The following is a 21,908-nucleotide window of genomic DNA, read 5'->3' on the forward strand; positions in this document are numbered from 1 at the left end:
TAGCTGTTCTTTACGGTGCTGAGAACTGCAGTGACCTTGAAACCACAGTGAAAATCATTTAGTCTTTTAGGTACTTGATGCTTTATGAGGTTTACCTTGTGGCTATGGATTACTTGAAATGTGGGTCATTTAGATTAATGTATATTATATACATAATGAGTATAAAACATCACTGATTCTAAGATTTAATATAAAATGATACTTTTATATTGGTTTTCACTAAGCAAAATCCTACTAGAAAAATAAGTATTGTGCTTTTGGTTTCCATACATTTCTATTAGACAACACTGGTATAAAGTTTTGGTGGCCATTTTGTTACTCAGAATTCTTGCTGGCTTAGAAACTGGTATGGTGTGTCATGGATCTTGGAGGCACAAGAAAATTGTGAATTTGAAACCAGCCTGGACTTCACAATGAGACTCTCACTGTGTCAATGATGATAATAATAATGATGATGATGGTAATAATTGAGGGGGCAGACTTGGAATCCTTCTATTGAGTATGGATATAGTATATAAACTTCTGCTTTAATTTTCAACCTTACATCTAAAATAAAGTCTTAAGATTTCAAGTCTGTAAAAAACAATACAGGGCTGAGAATGTAGCTTAGTAAAGTGCTAGTGTTTTCCAGGTCCTTAGCACTGAAACAAGTCTAAAATATTAATATTAAATTCAAAATTCAACTAGTCTACCATAGAGATTGCTTTTGCTACAATATAGTTGGAGTGCAAACCTGAAAGCCAGGTGTCTCAAGACCCTGTCTCCCTTCTCACTGACATTCAGTCGTAAATAATAACTTCCATTTTATATCTCTCTGAACCCTGTTCTTTCTTCTTCAATCCTACCACCTGCCTGCTTCCCTGTTTGTCTCCCTCCCTTTCCACCTCCTTTTTTCCATGTCCTGGGGATTGAACCCAGGGTATCCATCTTATTAGTCAGTCACACTGCCACCTCTTTAGCCTCACCTCCTGTGTTACTGGGTTTTTTTTAATGTGTAGGTGTGTGAGTCTGAATATAAATATGTGCACCTTATGTGTGCACCAGTCTGTAGAGGTCAAGAGATGGCATCAGATCCCTTGGAATTAGAGTTACAGGTGTGCTGAGCCCAGGTGCTCTGTAAGAAGAGTAAGCAGTCTGACTCACTGAGCCATCTCTTGGTCCCTTATGCTGCTGTCTTGAAGATGGCTCTCAGTACCTCTCATGTGGAAGGTCATTCACTGGGAGCTCACTCATCTCCCCCTTTCCTTCCAGAGCACACTCAGCTCAGAGCCCAGAACAGAACAGGACCCACTAGCAGCACACAGTATGCATTTGCTGAATGAATGGAAAAGAGAGATACTGCTGTTAATCAAGGGTTGCAGAATGAAAGTCTTTCGATCCTACAGAAGATCTGGCCAAACTTAATGCATTAAAAATATGAGAGAGAGAGAGAGAGAGAGAGAGAGAGAGAGAGAGAGAGAGAGAGAGAGAGAGTGAGTTAGTTTTATTGGTTTTTCTTGGAGAAATGATTGATAACTGTTCTATTTTGCCAGGCATTTTGATTTGCCACTATAAGTTTATGACAGCCAGTGGGGGACTCATTAGTGCCATGCAGACAGCTCCTTGTTTTTGTCTGGCATCCCTATGGGATTAAACTGCATCTGGCAAGAAATAGGGATTCTGGTCAAACCATCTTCAAAGGCAAAACTGCTAATATTTATCAGATCTGTGCAGATAAGCAAATGTAGGGAGATTTTTTAAAAATTCTATTTTCCTTCCTTTTGTAAGTTACTATAAGAGAAGACGCCCAGCAATTCTTACATGAATAGTCTTTGGTTGTGGTTAAAGAAGAAAGATACTCATTTTTCTGTACCTAACTAACATTTTACCCACTGATGAGCCTTCTCACCAGCCTCCTGTGCATACTTCACATATTTCAGTGTCTACAAGGAATAGCACATTGTGCTTAGCATTTGGAAGCTTTTGTATATCTGTGTGGAAAAGTTTAGCCAATATTACAGTCTGTGAGTCTGTGGAAATCTTAAACCTATCATCTAAATGTAAGCTACTGTCCCATCCAAGTGCAAGTGGTCCTGCCTTCCATACAGGCTCACATCTTCCTCCTTCTGCCCCTTAAATCTTTTAGAAATGATAAAAGTCCTATAACTCAGTTTACCTGTTTTTTAGATATGTGGTTCTGCACTAACTGACAAAATGGCTACGTTCCAGGTACTTGTCATGAAATGTTATCTAGAATCTACCATTCAAAGCCTCCCTAAGAAAAATAAAGTTTATTTAGGATCTTCTGAAGAGTATGCAGCCTCTCCATTTGTCTATACTTTAAATCTACTTGAGGATTAAGTAAGTTCCTCTGTGAGTCACATACCTGGATTCCATCATAATTGCCAAGGGAGGAATTTCTTATCTCAGAAATAGAAATAATGTATTTTCAGGCCATCTGGTTTGTTTTTAAATTATGGTCATTTTTGACTCTTGTAATTGTTCAAGTTTCTCTATGTTGCCTGCTAGAAAGCTTAGCACCAACTACAGGGTTCATCTGAGACAATTCTGAAATGTCACAACATGGTTTTAGGGGCATCTCTATCTTGTCCTTATTTTTGTAAGACCTCTTATCTTCTGTTAAATTTCTCTGGCCACATATGCATTGGTGTAAGTTCTCTGAGTTGTTTTCTAAGCAACAGCACACAGAATATAAATAATAGAATGGATGGGCTGGTACAGTTGCCCCTCGTCCATTCTTACCTAACTAGATATAAGAAAGAAAAAATCTCTATATTACTACGTGTGTCACACTACAACTACTTTAACATCTGTCTGTTCTAAATTTCTAGATGTAAGAGTAAGGAATGACCTAAGGTTGAAATGTTAATTAAATGTTTTAATGTTCTGTAGTCCTCAAGAAAATAGTTGGATAAAATGTCAGCATACAGAAGTATTTTAAACATTCAGGAAAAAAAAATCATCTCTCTGAAAAGGAGGTAATTGTACAAGTTTGCCTAATCCTTTTGATCTTGGCACACAGCAATACAGACTTCAGTTGAGATTAAAACTATGAATTTCAAAGGAAACATGGCCTTCAGTGTGTAAAATATATAACAGCTGGTTGACTAGTCCATTTAAAACTACACAATAACAATTGTAGCAGAATGGTTCTCCTGCCAAAAGATGCATGGTGCTTGATGGTTATATCAAGACATGATACTAACTCACACTTTCCTTTAGTAATGATAAAAATGCAGAAATGAACTCAAATCTCTCCTCCGCCCAGCAGTTCAAGGGCAGAGTAAGTGCACAGCTCTCCCAGTGATTTCTCTATCTACTCTGCCTTCAGAACTTCGGTGCGGTAACTAAATTTCATTTTTTTAAATGTCAAGTATAAATTTTATTCTTTGTATCCTACAGCTTTTTCCTTTTAATCTTTGGTCCTCCTTCTCCTCCTTTTGTCCTCATGATGTATCAGTCTTAAATGTCCCATTGTCACATGTATTTTTAAGCTCCCAAAGTTAGACTTTTCTGTGTAAATAGTATTAAACTTGCTTAACATTTTTTGTACATTTATAGTAAGGTAAACATCCAGATTCTGAAGCAGTTTGATATGCTTGTAATCAATTTTGGAGAAATTAAGCTAATATTAGTTGATTGTAGTTGACTAAATTTTATAGTTTTAACTCTGTTTCACCTATAAAAATAATTGTTAAAAAGGTGAAATTAATGCATTAAAAAGAGATTGACAGGTGTTTGTCATTTTTAGCACATCACATTTGGAAAACATACTTGTATTCTGAATTTATATCTGTCCAGTATGAAAAATAGTTAATTTATTTCTATGACTTTTATTGTTTGAAGACATTAATATACTGTAGCTGCAAATTTTTCTTTTTTTCTTTAGATTTATTTCAAAGAATTAAATTCCTAAATTTACTAAAGTTAGCCAGATTTTCCATAGATTCGCAGCCAGCACTTGAGGGGTTAACATATCTATCTTATTAGAGAGACAGGAAATCTGGCAACTATTGCAGGAACTGGACCTGCTGGTGCACACAAACAATTTGTCAGTCTTCTTAAAGGGAACAGCCTTCTGCAAAGTGGCTGCCTTTGCTTTGTTTGCACAGGCTAAACTTTTCCTTTTTGGACTTTAAATCTTAGACATGAAATGTGATCCACATATTCAATCAAAATCATTTAATTCAAAGCATATTTTGATTGGAACAAAGTTGACATGGAAAGAAACTTTAGAATAAAAAAGTTGAAAGGACTTTATATCATATATTTAGCAGGAAAATTTGAAACAGCTCTAATTAGGCTGAAAAAAACAGCTTTCTTCAATGTAAATTACAAAGGTCGTATATCAATGTTAAGGAAACATTACCACTAGTGTTTGAAATCCAGCACATGCAAACATAACAGGCCAGTTCATTTGTGTGTGTGTGTGTGTGTGTGTGTAGACGAAGAAGGCTTTTTACATCTATTTCAAAAGAAAAAAATAATTATAAATCCAAGTTTATAATTTGATGTATTACCTTCTTTCAAACATATCACTACATAGACTCACTTCCATTTGAAATTCTTATCTATAAGTTTAATTAGAATTTAAGAAATTACTTTTTTATTCTTTCATGTAGTCATATGCATCTTATAATTAAGTGTATACCAAGTTAGGATTAATTAGTGGTTTTTCTCTTTTTACTTGAAATGTATAGGTGTAATAATTTGTATCGTGGAGCTGAGTCAGGCTCTCTAGACACCAGGGAATAGAAGTAGTGGTGTAGATGTGCAGAAGTGCAGATCGAGGCTTCACAGGCCTTTCTCTTTAGTCTGTCTGTTGTTGATGACGGCCTGGTTCTGGGAACCAGACTTACTAGTAGATTCATTTCTATTTGTAGATGATATTTGATCATTTTATTTGATGTTCATAAAAATTACTATTGTATGGTAGCACTGAGTAGGACTATCATATTGCTGTTAACACCAATTAGAGATTCACAAGCATGGAAACCATAACTATCAACCACAGTTCCTTTATCATTAACAAATATTTATGATTTCTTTTGTTAATTAATATTGATTTTCTTTTACTTTACCTAATTTTCATGTTAATAAAACTTGAGTTTTATAGGGGATTGCTATAGTATTCCTAAAGCCTTCATTGATTAATAAAGTTAGTGATAAATATCATTAAAATTTTTTTCAAATAGCTTAATATCTTGGAAAAAGTGAACTATCTCTATATGTTAGCAAATTATTTGACTCCACTCTACAAAATAAGAATAATTTTATTTAACATTTTATATCATAAATAATTTATTTCCTTAATGAGTTGGTTTCAGGGAAACAGTATGTTCTTTCTGTAAGATTTATTATTGGACACATATTCATATTTACTATAATTATTTCTGACACAATCATTTATGAACAATTTATTGTTATCTTTATGATATATTAAAATTTTAATTTATTGATACTTTGTAAAAGAACCAAGCAAATAAAAGTTGCTAATAAGTGTTCATATTTGGCCTCTACGTCCCGTACTTTTTAGCATCTCACAAGTGTTTTTGTCTCTGCCTAACAGATCTCATTAAGAAAACAGGTATCAGCCCCCAGTTTGTCAAGACTAATATGAATCCCCCTGGATTGGAGTAACAATTTGTGAGAGCTTCATCTGGTAGTCTTTTCATAGTCTTATGTGATCCTTAGCAATTGGACACTAGTCACTGCTTTATTTTATAACTCAAGATGAGTTGAATATTACTATATCATGTCAGACATTGTTGTGGATTTTCTTTTTCACAAATTTTATTCAGAGCACACATTGGATGTAAATGATGTATCCAGCCTGCTAGGGGAGTGTTTACGATTGATTGGTTAGGTTGAGAGCAGCATGGAAAAAAATGTTACTATCCCCTAGCTGCAAACCTTATTTAGCTCCAGCCTTAATGAATACTGTCCTAGAGGCTTTGAAAAACCTCGAATGCTTAGCATTCCACTGACATGGTCCGCGTGGGGTGTGTGTGTGTGTGTGTGTGTGTGTGTGTGTGTGTGTGTGTGTGTGTGTGTGTGTGTGTGTGTGTGTGTTTGCACAAATGTGCTCACACTCTCTGAAAATGTGGGTCCACATACATTTTATATAGGGTAGTTTTTAAAGCTTTATATGAAAGAGATTTTGAAGAATTTTTAGTAGATATTTACTCCTTTATGCTTTTGAATCTTAAAGCAAATTATAAGATATAAACCCAAAGTATTCCTCTTTGAGTTATTCTCTTTGCCCTTAATGGCCTCCTGCTTATCCTCCTTCATCCTTCAAGTCTGTATTCTGTACACTTGTTTATCAGTGCACACTCTGGGTCAGGCGACTGTCATTCAGTGCTGTCAAAAGGAAGTTAAAGTCCGAGCTGACTTTGTACTGGAAGGATTCCAAAACTTCTTAGAAATCCTCTCAGATCTGTCTCAGTTCTTTCAGATTCCATTTCAAAGCTTTGCTGTGGTGCTTTAAAAAAAAAAAAAAGCTAATATAATGTTTAGGGTATTTTATATGTGTTTATTTATTAATGTGTTTATCACCTCCTTGAATAAAGTCTGCCAATAATTCTGTGAAGTCCTTCAGGACTGACCTGTGGCGGTAGGAAGGGGGCTGCGCCTTGCCATGTGATGGCTCTGCCTTGTGTCTGCAGCATCAGAAGAGCATACAGAGTTGTTTCTTCAGTGTTGTGTGTTTAAAATTCTGAAGCACTATCAAGATATAAAGCTTAAAGCATTTAAATCAAACCAACTTCACCATTTCAAATGTGCATAAAGAAGTAATCAACCATTAGGAAACTCGCAGCTCTTTGTTTGATGACACATAAAACAAAATTGCCCTAGTTTGTAGAGCTTTAATATTGAGAAAATTCATTTGTATGTCTTCATTTCTGAGCCTTCTAGAATTTTATAGTCTCAAATCACAATGCCATGGACACTCAGGAGACTCCTGGCTGTTTTATCTTATTAAACAATTTTGAAATCATTAATTTTTAATTAGCTTGGATGCAGGTTTTTTTATTGTTTCAATAGTGGATATATATGAACTAAACGTTTTTTATTTAAACTACTGGCAAGAGTATTATTTACATAAATAAGTATGTTCTTTCTCAGAATACATGCTGTGAGCCTGCTTTGTGTGGTGATGCTCTCTCGTAGACTCGCTGGTCCTCCACATTAATCCTACAGCGGGGCTTTTCATCAGCTTATTACCTCCCAGATTTGAACAACCAAAAAGGATGCACTCCTGAAGATACATGGAAGTCCTCCCCTGATTGAAAGTTCTAATTAAGTGAATTGGAGAAAATTAACTGAAATTAGCTGTCAGAAAGTCACATTTAAATGAGTGATGGGCTAGTCTGGCAGTAAACATTTAAATGATATAAATTGCCATTTAAGTGTATGGTTTAATGTTTGTCATGCATTAATGTGACACGAGGCTGCGGTGACAATCAAGCAGCTCGCTCTAATTTGAACATATTTAGGGCTTTTGTGTGGAGTGCACCACACACAATTAAGACAATTGCTGTTTGTATGTGTCACTTTAAACATGTGCGCTCCTACCCCTCCCAGGGCCAAAGTGAATGCAACTGTACTGGTCATTTAAATGTTTACACTCATTTTCAATTGATGTGATTCAAATAGGGATTTATTTGATTATCAAAACCCTCATATTATGTTAAGTATAATGTGAAGTAGTTTTATGCTTCCTTACCATTTCTATGCAAGTGGCAGATACGGTGAATTTGATAATAGGTGTTTAAGACAGTAGCTCTCACAGGGGAAGCTAGCTAGATATTTTTAGGCCTGTTTCATTTCCTGTATACATTAGAGTGTGAGACTTGCCTAGTTAGTGCGTAGAGATTTATTTAGAGAATAATGTTTTATATCTGGTAGTATTGCAAGCCCAGGTTGAATGTTTTTAAAGAAAACATTGTGTTTAGCTATAAACATCTTTCTTATTCACAGTACTAGTTTTAATAAGACATTTTTACACATGTGCAGCTATGAACTGATGCATCTATCATTTGTGCCAGTATGGTTTATACTTCATTGGTGTTTGCTGTTCTAGTTAGTCCATTTGGGGCTAAGGAGTAGAGGTCGGTGATGGAGCATGCACAGGATCCTAGGTTCAGTCTCTGACACCAAAGAGAAAAAAGATGTAGCCAACTGCACCTTAAAACTTACAGATATTTTATTATGATACTAATAGTACACTGCCAGAAAAGTACATCACAATCATACCGTTTCAGTGCTAAAACTAATTTCATTGAGATTTGTTACCAGATATAATTTGAAATATTTTTAGTTATGCTTCAGAGTTAACTTTGACAGCTCTGTTAACTTTGAGTAGCATTATTTGTTGGAAAACCTAAACCACTTAGTATTGAACTTTGATGTTGGAATAATTTTGAATCGTATTACACAGTATAAAGAGGAATAGCTTCCTAAAAAGTCTCTGGCCTTGGTATTCCTAACTTTACTCAATTCAGCACACATTTAGTGGTACCAAGTGTATTTGGCACACAGTACTAGTAAATGGGAATATAATGATGAATAGCAAGGGAATCTTGTGCCCAGCATTTCAAGTGAATATTTGATCATGTTCATTCATTATTTATTGAGCACAGTTAATAGCATAAAGTGTTTGGTTTGGTACTGATACACAGAATAAAAATTCAGCTGTTATAAGTCCCCACAAAATCTAATTTGTTATTATAAACACAATCAAAATAACTAATTTGGTTGCAGTTGCAGGAGACATGTTTTAATTTGAGAAAAATGTGAATATCCCAAGTGAATAGAAAATGTTTAATGTTTTTGCATTTGCTTTCCCAAAGTTGCCCTTTACTCTATCTATGACCTCCTTTCTTTGAAGCATAAATTGAGTGCCTGTCAAGCCTGATTTACGAGTATGACCAAGATAAGCCCAGCCCCGGTCCTTATAGTGCTTACAATGTAGTGGGGGAATGCCGACGTGATTACTACAGCACAGCATGATGAGGGCCAGGAAGTTTCTCATATATACAGAGCAGAACAGATTCAGTAGAAAACAGGATGTCGGGGTTGTTGTTGTTGTTGTTTGTTTGTTTGTTTTTTACAGTACTGGGAATTGAATACCAGGTCTCACAAGGGCAAAGCACACAGTCTGCATTGAACTACATCTGAGCTACAGTGTTCCTTTGCTCTGTCTGTCTTCCCCCTTCTTTCCCTTCCTCTGCCCTTCCCACAAGATCCCTTCCCGAATCTGGAGCTTGCAGATTCAGCTAGCTTGGCTGGCTTGCGAGCATATTCCTGGAATGCTCCTGTCTCTGCCCCTAGCTCTGGTGTTACAGATGTGTGTCACTACACGTGGCTTTTAATATAGGTACTGGGGATTGTGCTCAGGTCATCATCACTCAGCTGACCGAGCCGTCCCCCTTGCATTGCTTTGCTTTGGTTTGTTTTTAGACTGGGTCTCATTGTGTTATTCCGACTGGCCTAAAACTTATGATCACCCTGCCTCAGCTTTTCAAGTGGGATTACAGATGCATGCTGCCATATCTGGGTTTTCTTTTTTGTTTTTAGTTTTGGGGTTTTTTTTTTTTGTTGTTGTTGTTATTAATGTTGAAGTAAGTTTAGTGTTATGCTTTACTGTTGTTCTAAATCTCTATGTTTTTAAAATAAGGTTCAGCATAGTGATATGGTCTATATTGTTTTTCAGGCCCTAGAGAGTGAATTTGTTTCCTGCCAGCTTCACCAATGGATTGATCTTATTTTTGGCTATAAACAACAAGGGCCAGAGGCAGTGCGAGCCCTCAACGTGTTCTATTACCTAACCTATGAAGGAGCAGTCAGCCTGAACTCAGTAACAGACCCTGTGTTGAGAGAGGTAAGTCCTCCTACTCAGAAGGAAACTCATTGTCATGAATCGTCAGCCAGCTTCATATTATTGATCTCATCTCCCTATGTTTCAAGTAACTGATGGAGAAACTGAAACAAAGTGGGTAGACTGAGGCAGAACAAGCTGTTGGTCAATCACCTAGCGGGAACTTGAGTCTGGAGCTTTTTTTCCCCAATTAATATGACTTAGTATAAAATGAGAGCTTTTATAGTTTGAACTTGTTAAGGAATCCTCGGTCAGATTTTTAATTTTTATGGATTTAGAAGCTACTCACATAGTTTGAAATATTGGGAAAACAGTCATTTATTCACTATACAATTGTGAGCATAAGTCAAAATGCAATAAAACATGTTTCAATATAGTTCATGAGTGCATATACATCCATGTAGAAGTTAATAGTGGGATTAAAGTCTGGAACTTTGCTGTCATTTTTCAGTTATTCAGCATTAAACAGTAATGAGGCTTGCTTTATCCTTGTCAAGTATTTTCTGAAAAAACACTAAAACAGGATCTTGGCAAATACAGTGTTAACCCAAATTTCTGAATAAAATTATGTTGTTGTTGTTTCTAATCTAGTTATATACCCCCAAATATATTAGCCTTCTGTGAAAAATCATATAATTGCACAGATACAACCTTAAATATTGATATGATTTTAAAACAAATGGATACTTAAAACATGACATAGGATAGATGTCTATTTTGAAGGGTACATTACTTCCAACGTGTAAGGTGTCCTGTTTTCACTAGGACTTGATGCATTCCTCTGTAATTCTATTACCTAGTTATGATGAACATCCATAAATACATACTGAAATAAATTAGCATATTATCACTTGACTTATATGCTTGATAAATGTTGGTATGTAAACAAAACCACTGCATATTAGGTTTCTTTTGCCCTAAATTGTACATATTATGAGTTTCTGTTTTTCACATTTTAAAAACTGTGGAGACAGAGAACCGGGTTAGTTAACTCTTACTGTTTTCAATCTCCCAGTTTAGTGAACTTGGCACTGGAGATTGAGCTCAGGGCACATGCTTTGCCTCTGAGCTACGCCTCCAACCGTGCGTGAATATTCCTCCAGCGCACCTTATTTGGAGTAACTGTTGACTTTATGATTCGGATCATCATGGGACTCTATATGACACTGAAGTCAAAGCAGCATGCAAGTAATACAATTGAACAATGCATGATTTAATTCTTAGACTCGAACAACAAATGTCAGGCAGGCCGGTATGCTCACAGGGCAGGGCTGCTTGACTCTGAGCCTGGAACCCATATAGTGGAAAACAGAGAACCAACTCTCACAAGTTTTCCTCTGACCTCCACATACCATGCATGTGCTCACACATGTGCACACGCACATGCATGCATGCTTACACACACACGCAAACAGTATTTGCCATGTGCTACTTGACTCTATTATGTGCCAGTGATTCTGTAACATTCAGCCTATTTTTCCTTTTTCATATTCTCTTATAATAAATTCCCTATATAATCAGCTTATATCTGAATTTATACTCCAGAATTGGCTTTTAGATCCTTCTGTTTTACTTAACATACCATGTTCTTTACATTGCTGTGTATAACCTCTGTAGTTTGAATTTTGAAATTCATGGAATTACTCTAAACATGTGAAGTCAGATGCTCATTTTTAAAATTATCTCTTTGTGTCTGAGATGATGTCATTATCTCTGCCTATTATGTTTTAATATATGTCACAAAAATGGCTCTTAACCTGTGTCTGTCATAGCTAGCCAACTAGCCATTTCCTCTGTCTTACTCAGTGTGACTGGCTCTCTATTTTCATTTTGAATTGACACCCTCCCCACACACACACCAATAATTTCCAAAGAAGATTACTATATTTTATATATATTTGCTATATTTTTTATTTACACTTACAATTCTAGAAGAGTATTAATATAACTTCTCATAATAATGGAAATACTTCTCTCATTACAGTATCATGGCCTAGCTCACATGTCCTCATATGGCTAGTGTGTCTGGGGAACTGAATGTTTACATAGGAAGATGTGACTAGTTGTGCCATGTTGACAGCGACATCTAGGAATGCCTTCTGTGTCTTTGGTAGTAACCATGTTATGTAGGGGAACTTTTCTTTCTTGGCCTCCAGTTCCCAAATAACTGACATGGAGACTTAATATTACTTGTAAATGCTTGGCCAATAGCTCAGGCTTGTTACTAGCCAACTCTTACATTTAAATTAACCCATATTTCTTATCTATTCTTTGCCATGTGACTTAGTAACTTTTCTCAGTATGGCATGTCCAACTTGCTTTTCTCTCTGTGTCTGCTCATGACTCTCCTGACTCTACCCTTCCTCTTCCCATCAATCTCAGTTTGGCTCTCCCACCTAACTTGATCCTATTCAGCTATTAGCCAGTCAGCTTCTTTATTAAACCAGTCACAGCAACATATATTCATACGGTGTAAAGGAATATTCCACAATATTCTGACCAATTTCAGGATTCAAGATTAGAGAATGAGACAATTGACATGTTAGGTTGGATATTTTAATCTGGGCCTACGCCGTTCAGACATTGGATAGATAATTGAAATACAGTTGTGAACTAAATTATGTAGTTTTACTGTAACAAAATAAACACATTATAACTTCAAATGAAGGGTTTTATTGTGGTAAAATAATTGTATGTAAAACTTACTATTGTTGCCATTTTTAAGTGTGCACTTCAGTGGTGTGAAGAACATTTACATAGAACTGGGAGTGTAGCTCAGAGGCAAAGCATGTGACTACCATGTGCAAGGCCCTGCACTCAATCTCCAATGCAGAAAAAATAAAAAAAAATAATATTATTGTGCAAACCATTCCCACTGTCCATGTACAGAAAAATTTTACAGCCCAAACTGAAGCTATGTTTGCATTAAACAAAAAATAACCATCCTCTTCTTGGACCCTGATTACCATGATTCTGCATTTCTTTATTATGGATACCTCATATGAGTAAGAACCACAATATGTGCCCCTTTGTGTCTGGCTTATTTTATTTAGCATAGTATCTTTAGATTTCATCCATCTTGTATTTTTTTTTTAATTTATTTATTATGTATACAGTGAGTGTTCTGTCTGCAGGCCAGAAGAGGGAGCCAGATCTCATTGTAGATGGTTGTGAGCCATCATGTGGTTGCTGGGAATTGAACTCAGGACCTCTGGAAGAACAGCTAGTGCTCTTAACCTCTGAGCCATCTCTCCAGCCCCCCATCTTGTATTTTGAATAAGAATTTCCTTCCCTCTTAGGGTTGAATAATATCTCATTGTATATGCACACCATATTTTGTTTATTTATCACTCATCCATAGGTATTTTAGCTGTTCTTAACATTTGGCTATTGTGAGAACTAGGAGCTTTGAGGCACAAGTATCTACCCACGTCACTGCTTTTATTTCTTTGGGGTATATTCTTGGCTATATGATAGTTTCATGTTTAATTTTTTGAGGAACCACCATACCAAATAAAATTTCAATGCTTTTTTTTCATAACTGTTATTTTCTAAAGACAATTTTTAAAAGATTAGAATTCATTTACTTCATTTTTCATAATCATGTAATTATCAAAAATTTCTTAACTGTATAGCTTTTCACTTATTTCTCATGGTTATTTTTATATTACACACATGTTACATGTATGTGTTAGATTTTTACACTCATTAAGTAAACATGGCTTGTGATTTCCTAAGACTGGTAGCTGCATGATATTCCTGAAATAAGAATATCTTTTTGTTACTGAGCATTATAAATATATACATTTAATTAAAAAATACTTTCTCCTCAGGTCTGAGGGAGAATTTTTAACAGCTTTATTGAGATATAATTTACATATGATACAGTTTATTTGTTGGAGTATATTCATAACGTATAAGCATCACCATCGTCTACTTTAAGAACAGTTTTTGTCACTACAAAAGAAATCCTTTTACAAATGTTGGGAATCTCCAGCTCCCTGGAGCTACCCTCTTCAGACCCTGCCCTCAAAAAGATGCTCTAGACCTGCCTACAGGGTATTTAAGACCTGGTCACCAGACCTGAGGTGTGCTCTCCCTCATGCCTTCCCAGGAGTCACCTGGGAGTTGCTTTGCTCTCTTTATTAAACCTAGCCTTATTAATTTGGCTCAATTTGTTTATGACAATGGTGCAGAGGATATCCAATAACCAGGGATCCAATACTTATCACCCATCTGCTATCCATCTAAGGAGACTTTTTATATGAGTAGATGCTCAACCATGTTTCATTAGAAAGATTCGAAAGGAGAAAAGAATGTCTCTGAGAAAGGGGAAAGGAACTAACTCCAGAGCACAGAGATAAGCAATGTTGCCTCAACTGAGGTTGGAACATATTAGTATTGTGCAAGGACATGTATATTCAGCGTGTATGTGCAAGGTGGGGTGGCTGCAAGATTCATTTTATGTGCATTTATATGAAGGATAGGATGAACTTTATAGGACTAGCTGGCATAGTGATGGATGTTTATTTCCTTTCCACATGTTTTTCCATATTTTAAATGGCAGGAGAATAAATGCAGGGGAAAAAAGGATAAGCAAAAAAGGTGTGTGTGTGTGTGTGTGTGTGTGTGTGTGTGTGTGTGTGTGTGTGTGTGTTTCTTATGGTGAAATGTATGAAAAGGATTACAGGTGGAGCTGCTAAAGGGATGTTGAGATGGTGAAATGTAGGTCTAGACTAACTTGACGAGATAAAGGCAAGAAAGGGCTGGAGAAATTCTGTCATTCATTTCTGAAACAAATGCTCATTCTGTTGCGAATACTGAAGATAAACAGCTGAGTAAGGGAAAGTCCCACTCACATGAATCTCAGATTCTAATTGGACTTACAGAACTTACTCAACAATACAGACTATAATTTCAGTTGTATGTGCTGTGAAGAGAATAGGGATGGCTGAAGAGAAATAAGGTGACAGGGAAGGATTTTAGAGAGGAGACTTACACACTGCCTGTGTTCATAAACTCTGTTTCCAGCAAAACAGGTCCTCGGTGTGCAGCTCCCACCCCCAGAGCCAGACACAGCTGTGAGCCCCATGCCAGGTTAGCATCCAAGGCAAGTCTTGGTAAGGCCCCTGCCATTGCACAGCTCCTAGAATGTACGGACTCAGGCCACACCCATCTGCTGAATTTTTAATAAAGGGCTTTCCCTTCCCTAATGCTAATGTGTTTGCATACTCACTTGACTTACCCTGAAGCACTCTCTCTCTCTTGGTCTCTGTGAAGGTAGAAGCATGTATATGTACCTCTCTGAAGGCACAGCATCCATTTTTATACCGGGTCACTCCTTTCAGCAACTGTACTTGTACTTCCTTTGTTTGCTGCTATCCACACAGTGTGCTTTTGAGCCTTTCCTGAGCTCATGTCACACGTAGGCAAGGAGTCCACACACAAAGCATGTGTCTGCCTGCTGCTGGCCAAAGCTCAGTTCTTCTGTAGGAAGTTGCCATTCCAAAGTGAATAGTGTGTGTGTGTGTGTGTGTGTGTGTGTGTGTGTGTGTATGTGTACGCACACACACACACACACACACACACACATATATATATATATATAGAGAGAGAGAGAGAGTGCATAGTAAGGGATCATAAAAATAATCTCTCTATAAAAAGAGCTCTAAACGATAAAAATGATAACCATAAGGAGAGGAAGAGTAATCAGTGGAACAGCCTGCGTGCAGCACATTAAACTTTTACGTTGTTTTTAATTTTTAGAAAACAGCTGTGTTATCAATATAGAAGTCTCCATTTCCATACATCACACACCAGAAAGGAGTGTTTTCAGTCAGATACGCTGTCTGTTTTCAAGTGTCTTGTGCCCCCAGCTGAAGTGTGAACTCTTCTCTTGAGCTGACTATGCCAGGGCCCTCCACTCGGCGCTCCTCTCCTGTCACTGCCTGTTCTGTGTCCCAGTTTTAACCTGCTCTCTTTTCACAGTCTTATGTGTATGCTTTCACAGACAAGAGAGAAATAGGTAAAAGCAGGTCATGTTATTGTGTTTAATTTTGCTAAATTTGGTTTGACTCAGTAAGTTCTCTTCCTTCCAACATAGTCTCATCAGGTTTCCACAGGAGAGAATTCAGGACCTGTAAATGTGAGCAAAAGTGAATATTGTTACTTTATAAAATGTAATTGTTTTTAAAATATTTATTCTACACCATTACTTTATTTTTGAAAAGTTTAATATACATCTTTTCTTCCATTTCTTTGCAGTATTTATAATTGTATTTGTAGGTATGGTTTTCCTATTAAGCCTTTATTCCATACCTTTACTTACCCAGAATTCACCTACTAATTCACTTGTAATTTGTGTTTACTCCATCCCCATATGGAGAGCTCATTCTCTAGGCCTTAATGCCTCAGGAGACAGTTCATTGATGGTGTTTAGCAGGTGAGATATAAACTTTTTAAAACCCTGAGGGCCACTGGGACGGCCCAGTGGGTAAAAGTGCTTTGCCACCAACCCTGATGACCTGACTTCATCTGCAGAACCTACTAATCAAACGGTTTGTTTGTTTGTTTGTTTTGTTTTGTTTTGTTTTGTTTTGCAAGAACTGTTTCTGTTCAGGGGTAAGGCTGTAGCTCAGCGGTGCTGTACTTGACTGGCACGTCTGAGGCCCTGGCTTCTATCACCAGCACCACACATAAAAGCTCGGAGCATTTCTGCTATTGGCCCTAAACTCAAGAAGCCTCCAGCAGTTCTTCCTCAGTGTCCATGCTCTCCTTCTCTTCTCCTTCTCTTCTCAAGCTGTTGTTCTCAATCTTGGTATTGTGTCCAGATGCCTACGTGTTCTGTTCCCCTCCTGTTCTGTCTCACACAAGAATTGTTAGAATGGAATGTGATGAACAAGAAAACATGAACTGTAGTAGTCAAAACTGCATGTCTAATGAAGGAATTCAAGTTCAGTGCAACCACATAAGGCTTCCAGAAATGGACACCGTACACTTGGAAGATGTGATACAAGTGGTGATTTAAATCACAAGCAAAGGGTGATTTTAGTCAGGGTGTAATGTCAGGAGAGCTGCCTAATTATTAAGAACATAAAGTAATATGGTGCCATCCTCACATCCTAGTGAAATAATTTCCAAATGTATCACATATACTCATTTAAAATAAAGAGTATCTAGATATAGCATGTGAGATTGGGACTTAGCATGTAACCTTACAGTGAGGAAGGTGAAAATCACAGAAATTGGCATGCTCCTCATGTGAGAACTGGTTTCTGTATATAAAGAAAACCATAAGGACAGATGGTGCACAAATACTAGAGAGAAAACATATATATAGTCTGTACTAGTATCCCAAAACTTTGAATTTAAAAACAATGGCATTTTTTGCCTATTGGATTATTGAAGATTAAAAGATAATGAAAACCTCTGATATTAATAGAGTATGAGAAAACAGATAAATTCATCTATTTGTGAGGACACAACTCTTTCTTTCTCCTTTTTTTGAAGGGAAAAGACCAGCCTGCTTAGAAATCTTCACTGGGAATGTGTGAAAGATGGGAGTGTGTATAGTAACTTTGGGCTGTATGTGGTTGCTTTCCAGAGTGGGCATTTCTGCCCATCCTTTGTGGCCAGGGTGTGGTACTCCACTGAGCCATCGTTACATGAATATCAGGGGAAAACAAAGGTTATTTTCTTTTGCCTGACTCAAAATCAGCTCACTTTCAATATCAGTTTTTGTTTTATTTCATTATTTAACCAACTGAACCGGATTTTTTAAATATAATTAAAGCAATTTATTTCTTCATATCTCCCATGGTGTTTGACAGGAAAAAAGAGAATAATTTTCTACTTTTAGGGAAATTTAGATGTATTACTGGTAATTATCATCCTTGTTGTGATTATGTAAAAGTGAGACCACTTTTGGACTAAGCTTTATAAAGTCTAAATCCTAGGTCCATTACCCTGTGGGGGAAGGAGGTTTAGGGTGTGTGTGTGTGTGTGTGTATACATATGTGTATGTGCTTGTGTGCATACAAATTTACACAAAGAGATTTAGAAGTGTATGTTTAAATTTTAACTATTAAACATTGCAAAAAATCCAGCAGTGCAAATATGGGCTGGAAAGCTTCTGCCCCAGATCTGGGCTCTGTTAGCTAGTGCTATCCTCATGCCGCCTGGAGTTGCCCTATTAGAGATGATTTATTTGACTACAAATCTTCTCTTTTTTTTTCCTTCTCAAATAGCCCTTCCCAATCAATTCAATGTCAGTGACCAGGATCGGACAGTAGGCTTTGATAAGAAGGAATGAGACAGATCTAGGTAGATTCTGGCCATGTGTGTGGAGGCCCAGGCCACTGTGGGCTGTGGCAGAGGAACAGAGTTAGTATGAGCAGAATTATCTGCTTTCTCACCTTGCAGATTGCTGTGTGCACTCGCTACATTTCTTATGGACGTGCTGTTTTCTCCTTTACTTTTCAAGCAAAGACAGTGTCACTTTATATGTGTTCAGAAATTAAAATTGATTTTCTTTTGAAAATAAATCCCAGCTCCATCTACTGTGATACAGAAGAGGAGAGAGAGCCAAGATATTACTCAATTTAAAGAATTATCTACAGTAGGTCTCGTAGCATGAAAGTCAAGCCTGAAAACTCCCTGAGTTGTGTTTCATGTCAGTGGTTGCGCTGGCCTCTCACAGACTTATCCTTCCAGGGGCTGTTTTAGCAACTCATAATCACTCTGAGAAGCTCTGTTTCCCTAAAGCAGCAGCAGCCGTGTTTAAGTTTACATGACCCCAGTTTCATGACAGCAGTAGCAAATCAGATATCTTATCCAAGGAAAAGCATTTTTGGCTTAGAATTCCATCACTCTCGTGGTGGGAGTCAGCCTCAGCTCAGCTCAGCGCTGCTGCAGAACACTGGCCGTGAATCTTTCAGAAAGCATAAACACAATTGGTATTTATAGCGTTGTTAACATTTGTTGAATAAGTTGTGGGAGTGGTCTGTAAGCCCATCCTAAGCAGGTGGGGCAGGAGTCTTTGTTGTGACTGCAGTGAGATTTAAGGCCAGGACAACAGGATTACAGTGGTTGAGCAATATAGTAAATTAGGAGTATTGGATGCCCTAAGTTACAGTTTCATGCATCCGCAACTCACAGTGCTACAGAAACAGTCCTGAAACATCACTAGCCAGAAGTGTGTTGCACAGATGGCGATTTTGACACAGTGCAGGGCAGGAACTATACAATGAGAAGCCAAATAAACGGCCAGGATTAGTCCAATTTTAATTGAAAATCTACATTAAAAAAAACATTGACATTTTGCCAGACTTCCTTGTACATCAAAACCACAATAACGACAAAGTTTCCCTCAATGGACTAAATGAGCATCAAAGTTGTCATTACTGCTCAGTTCTGTGTGTACTCGGATTCGTCACTTAAGTGAGTAAATAAGCAGTTGAATTACATAGTAGATGGTGTAAAGCAAAGGATGCATGTTTTCATGTTTTGTTTCGATCTTTAATCCTCGTCAGTGTCTCAGGAACCCTGGGCTTCTCTCTGTCCTTCTGCCTCATGAGTGAACCCATTTTCTTCAGGTCATCTCCACTTTACACTGTTACTCAATTTAATCACTAAGTTTCTTACTAAATGGAAACTTTTTAGAAAGTTTAAAAAAGAAAAGGATGGCATAGATTGGGGGAAAAAAGCTACATAAAATTACTTGGCAGTATGATATATTTTCTATAGTAGTTTTATTTAATTTCTAGTAAGATGAAAATGTTTACTTAGAATGCAAAGAAGCCCAAAGAAGCCCAGGGTAGGAGACACACTTGACTCAAGGACACATCTCTATAATGTCCAGTAAACTATATTCTGCATACGTTGGTTGTCCTTCCTACTCTGTCTCTGCTAGGATTGTATGTGCTGAGGGCGTCTTTCAGGTTTTCAGTTAGGCAGCCCGCAGTCCAATTCCTCAGTGAAACTCACTTTGGTGTTTGACACAATGGATGCTCACAGATATTTTGAGGGAAATAGTACAGCTGTTTGTACCTCCCAGATGTACAGCTGACTCGGTCCCTGCATCTCCACTTGACACGGTGGAAGTATACTTGTTGGGGTCTGAGGAATAGCCCACCCTCTGAATGCAGCTGTTAGCTGCACAGTGATGCCATGTTGTTAAGAACTTGCTGTGTGCTCACTGTGCTTACTGTTGGCCTTGGTCACTTTTTTGAAGACATTCCACTTATTTTCCGAAGCAGGCGCCTTTATCTCCTGGCTTCCAGTAGCCAGAGATGGAGGTGCTTAGAAAGAGCGAGCACATCAGCGTTCTAGTCAGAGATACTGTTTGAAGTTAGCCATGAGCGCAGTGCCGCTGAGCGTTACTGAGTGACATTTGTTTTTCTTGGTTGTATCTGCCCTGACTAGCTGGTTTCTTTCAGATTGGCAGCTGGGATTATGCTATAGTAGATGGACAGCTCCAGGAACTGGAGACTACGAAGTCTGGGGCTGGGCCTCGGCTGAGTGTGCTTGGAATGCAGGGGCTCAGCTCTGAAGCATTAGTAGGAAAACCTGTATCTTTCCACAAATGAGTTTCTTCATGTTCTGCACGTGTGTCTCCCTCCATGGCATCATTGACATAGCTGCTGATAAAAATGCTTCTTTCTCTCCTTAACTGCCCCTCTATCCAGTCTCCTCATTGTGTTCTCTTTTTTTAACAAAGTTTCCTTTTATTCAGCCTGCGGCTGTTTTGGACTTTATAGCATTATGACATGTGTATATATGCCTCCAGCTACCCGATACATTTTTAGTCTTGTTTGGATGTTTATGTTAAAAAGTGTCATGCTTCTTAAATATTTATATTTATCTTAAATAATACTAAAATCTTATGAAAAATAGGGCCTCCTTGTCATCAAATAGAAATAAGTTTTTGACTGACCTATCAACTGAGATTCCTGCGTTGTTAAAATATATTTCTGACTGTTTCATTCGTGGATAAATTAAGCTTCATAAAAGTATCTCAAACAGTGGCAGACCTTTCTTTAGATTTCTAAGACTTTTTAAGACTTCTTTGTTACTTTAAAAATAAGCTATCCTTGTATATGATATCAAATATAATAGTAAAGAAAGTTTATATTTTCTTTTACCAATCTTTTCATCCTTCCATCTCCTGAAGGAAGGGCTACTGCTAGTTTGGTACGTATGGTTCCAGATTGAACATTAAGATGTTCCTCATGTGCATTTGTATACTCACATGTAGCATATGTAACAATGTGTAACAATATATTTTTATTTATATAAGGTCATACTTTAGGTATACTAAATGTGACTAGAATTTTTTTTATCAGTATATTCTAGATTGGTTTTCCCATAGGGTGTACATTCAGCTCAACTCATGTTGTTTGTTTGTTTCTTTGTTTGTTTCGAGGCAGGTTCTCACTGTGTTACCAAGCTGGCCTGGAACTCACAGAGATCCTCTTGCCTCTGTCTCCTAAGTGCTGGGATTAAAAATGTGCACCCCTGCTCCCAGAAACTCACTCATTTTAATGGTTGAATAGTCTTCCATTATCATCATTAATTTAGGTTATTTTTTTAAACTTTTTATTGTTCTAAGAGTGTCCTAGCAAACACTTTTATATTTAAATGTGTTTGCCTCCATGTGATCCTTTTCTTATGAATATTTACAGATGTAGAATCAGTAGTCCTATCTATAAACATAAAAATCCAACTCCTGAATTTTTAGATATTTTTCTCTATGTCCAGTTTTGCTGTCTTAATTCTTAAATGAGATAGAATCACCCATACTGAATTTTACTTATTTCTCTACTGTCTCCCTCTTTTATGTGTATTACTTACACATTAACTATTCTTTGTTCTATTGTAGCCTCATGTAAAAAAATTCCATTCCCCCTGCAAGGCTGTGTTCGTTTGTAATGATTATACTCTCTGGTGTTTCAGTTCTGTTTGTTACTAACTGTGTATTTCTGGGTCACTTAGAATTTAATTTGAGTTAGGCTTTAACTGCCATTTT

The 21,908-nt window shown here is 37.1% G+C and overlaps 1 protein-coding gene across 2 annotated transcripts in view; it reads left to right on the top strand.

The window, feature by feature from the left end:
* Lrba (LPS responsive beige-like anchor protein) overlaps nt 1-21,908 on the top strand; it is a 571,922-nt gene that overhangs the window by 484,400 nt on the left and 65,614 nt on the right. For both annotated transcript variants that reach the window (XM_006976444.4, XM_042279232.2), the window contains exon 47: nt 9,719-9,886. In XM_006976444.4, the coding sequence (XP_006976506.1) occupies nt 9,719-9,886 (168 nt within the window). The remainder of the gene's footprint in view (nt 1-9,718; nt 9,887-21,908) is intronic.

The sequence above is a fragment of the Peromyscus maniculatus genome, chromosome 6 (genome assembly GCF_049852395.1).
Source record: "Peromyscus maniculatus bairdii isolate BWxNUB_F1_BW_parent chromosome 6, HU_Pman_BW_mat_3.1, whole genome shotgun sequence".
In the NCBI taxonomy this organism is placed as follows: Eukaryota; Metazoa; Chordata; class Mammalia; order Rodentia; family Cricetidae; genus Peromyscus; species Peromyscus maniculatus.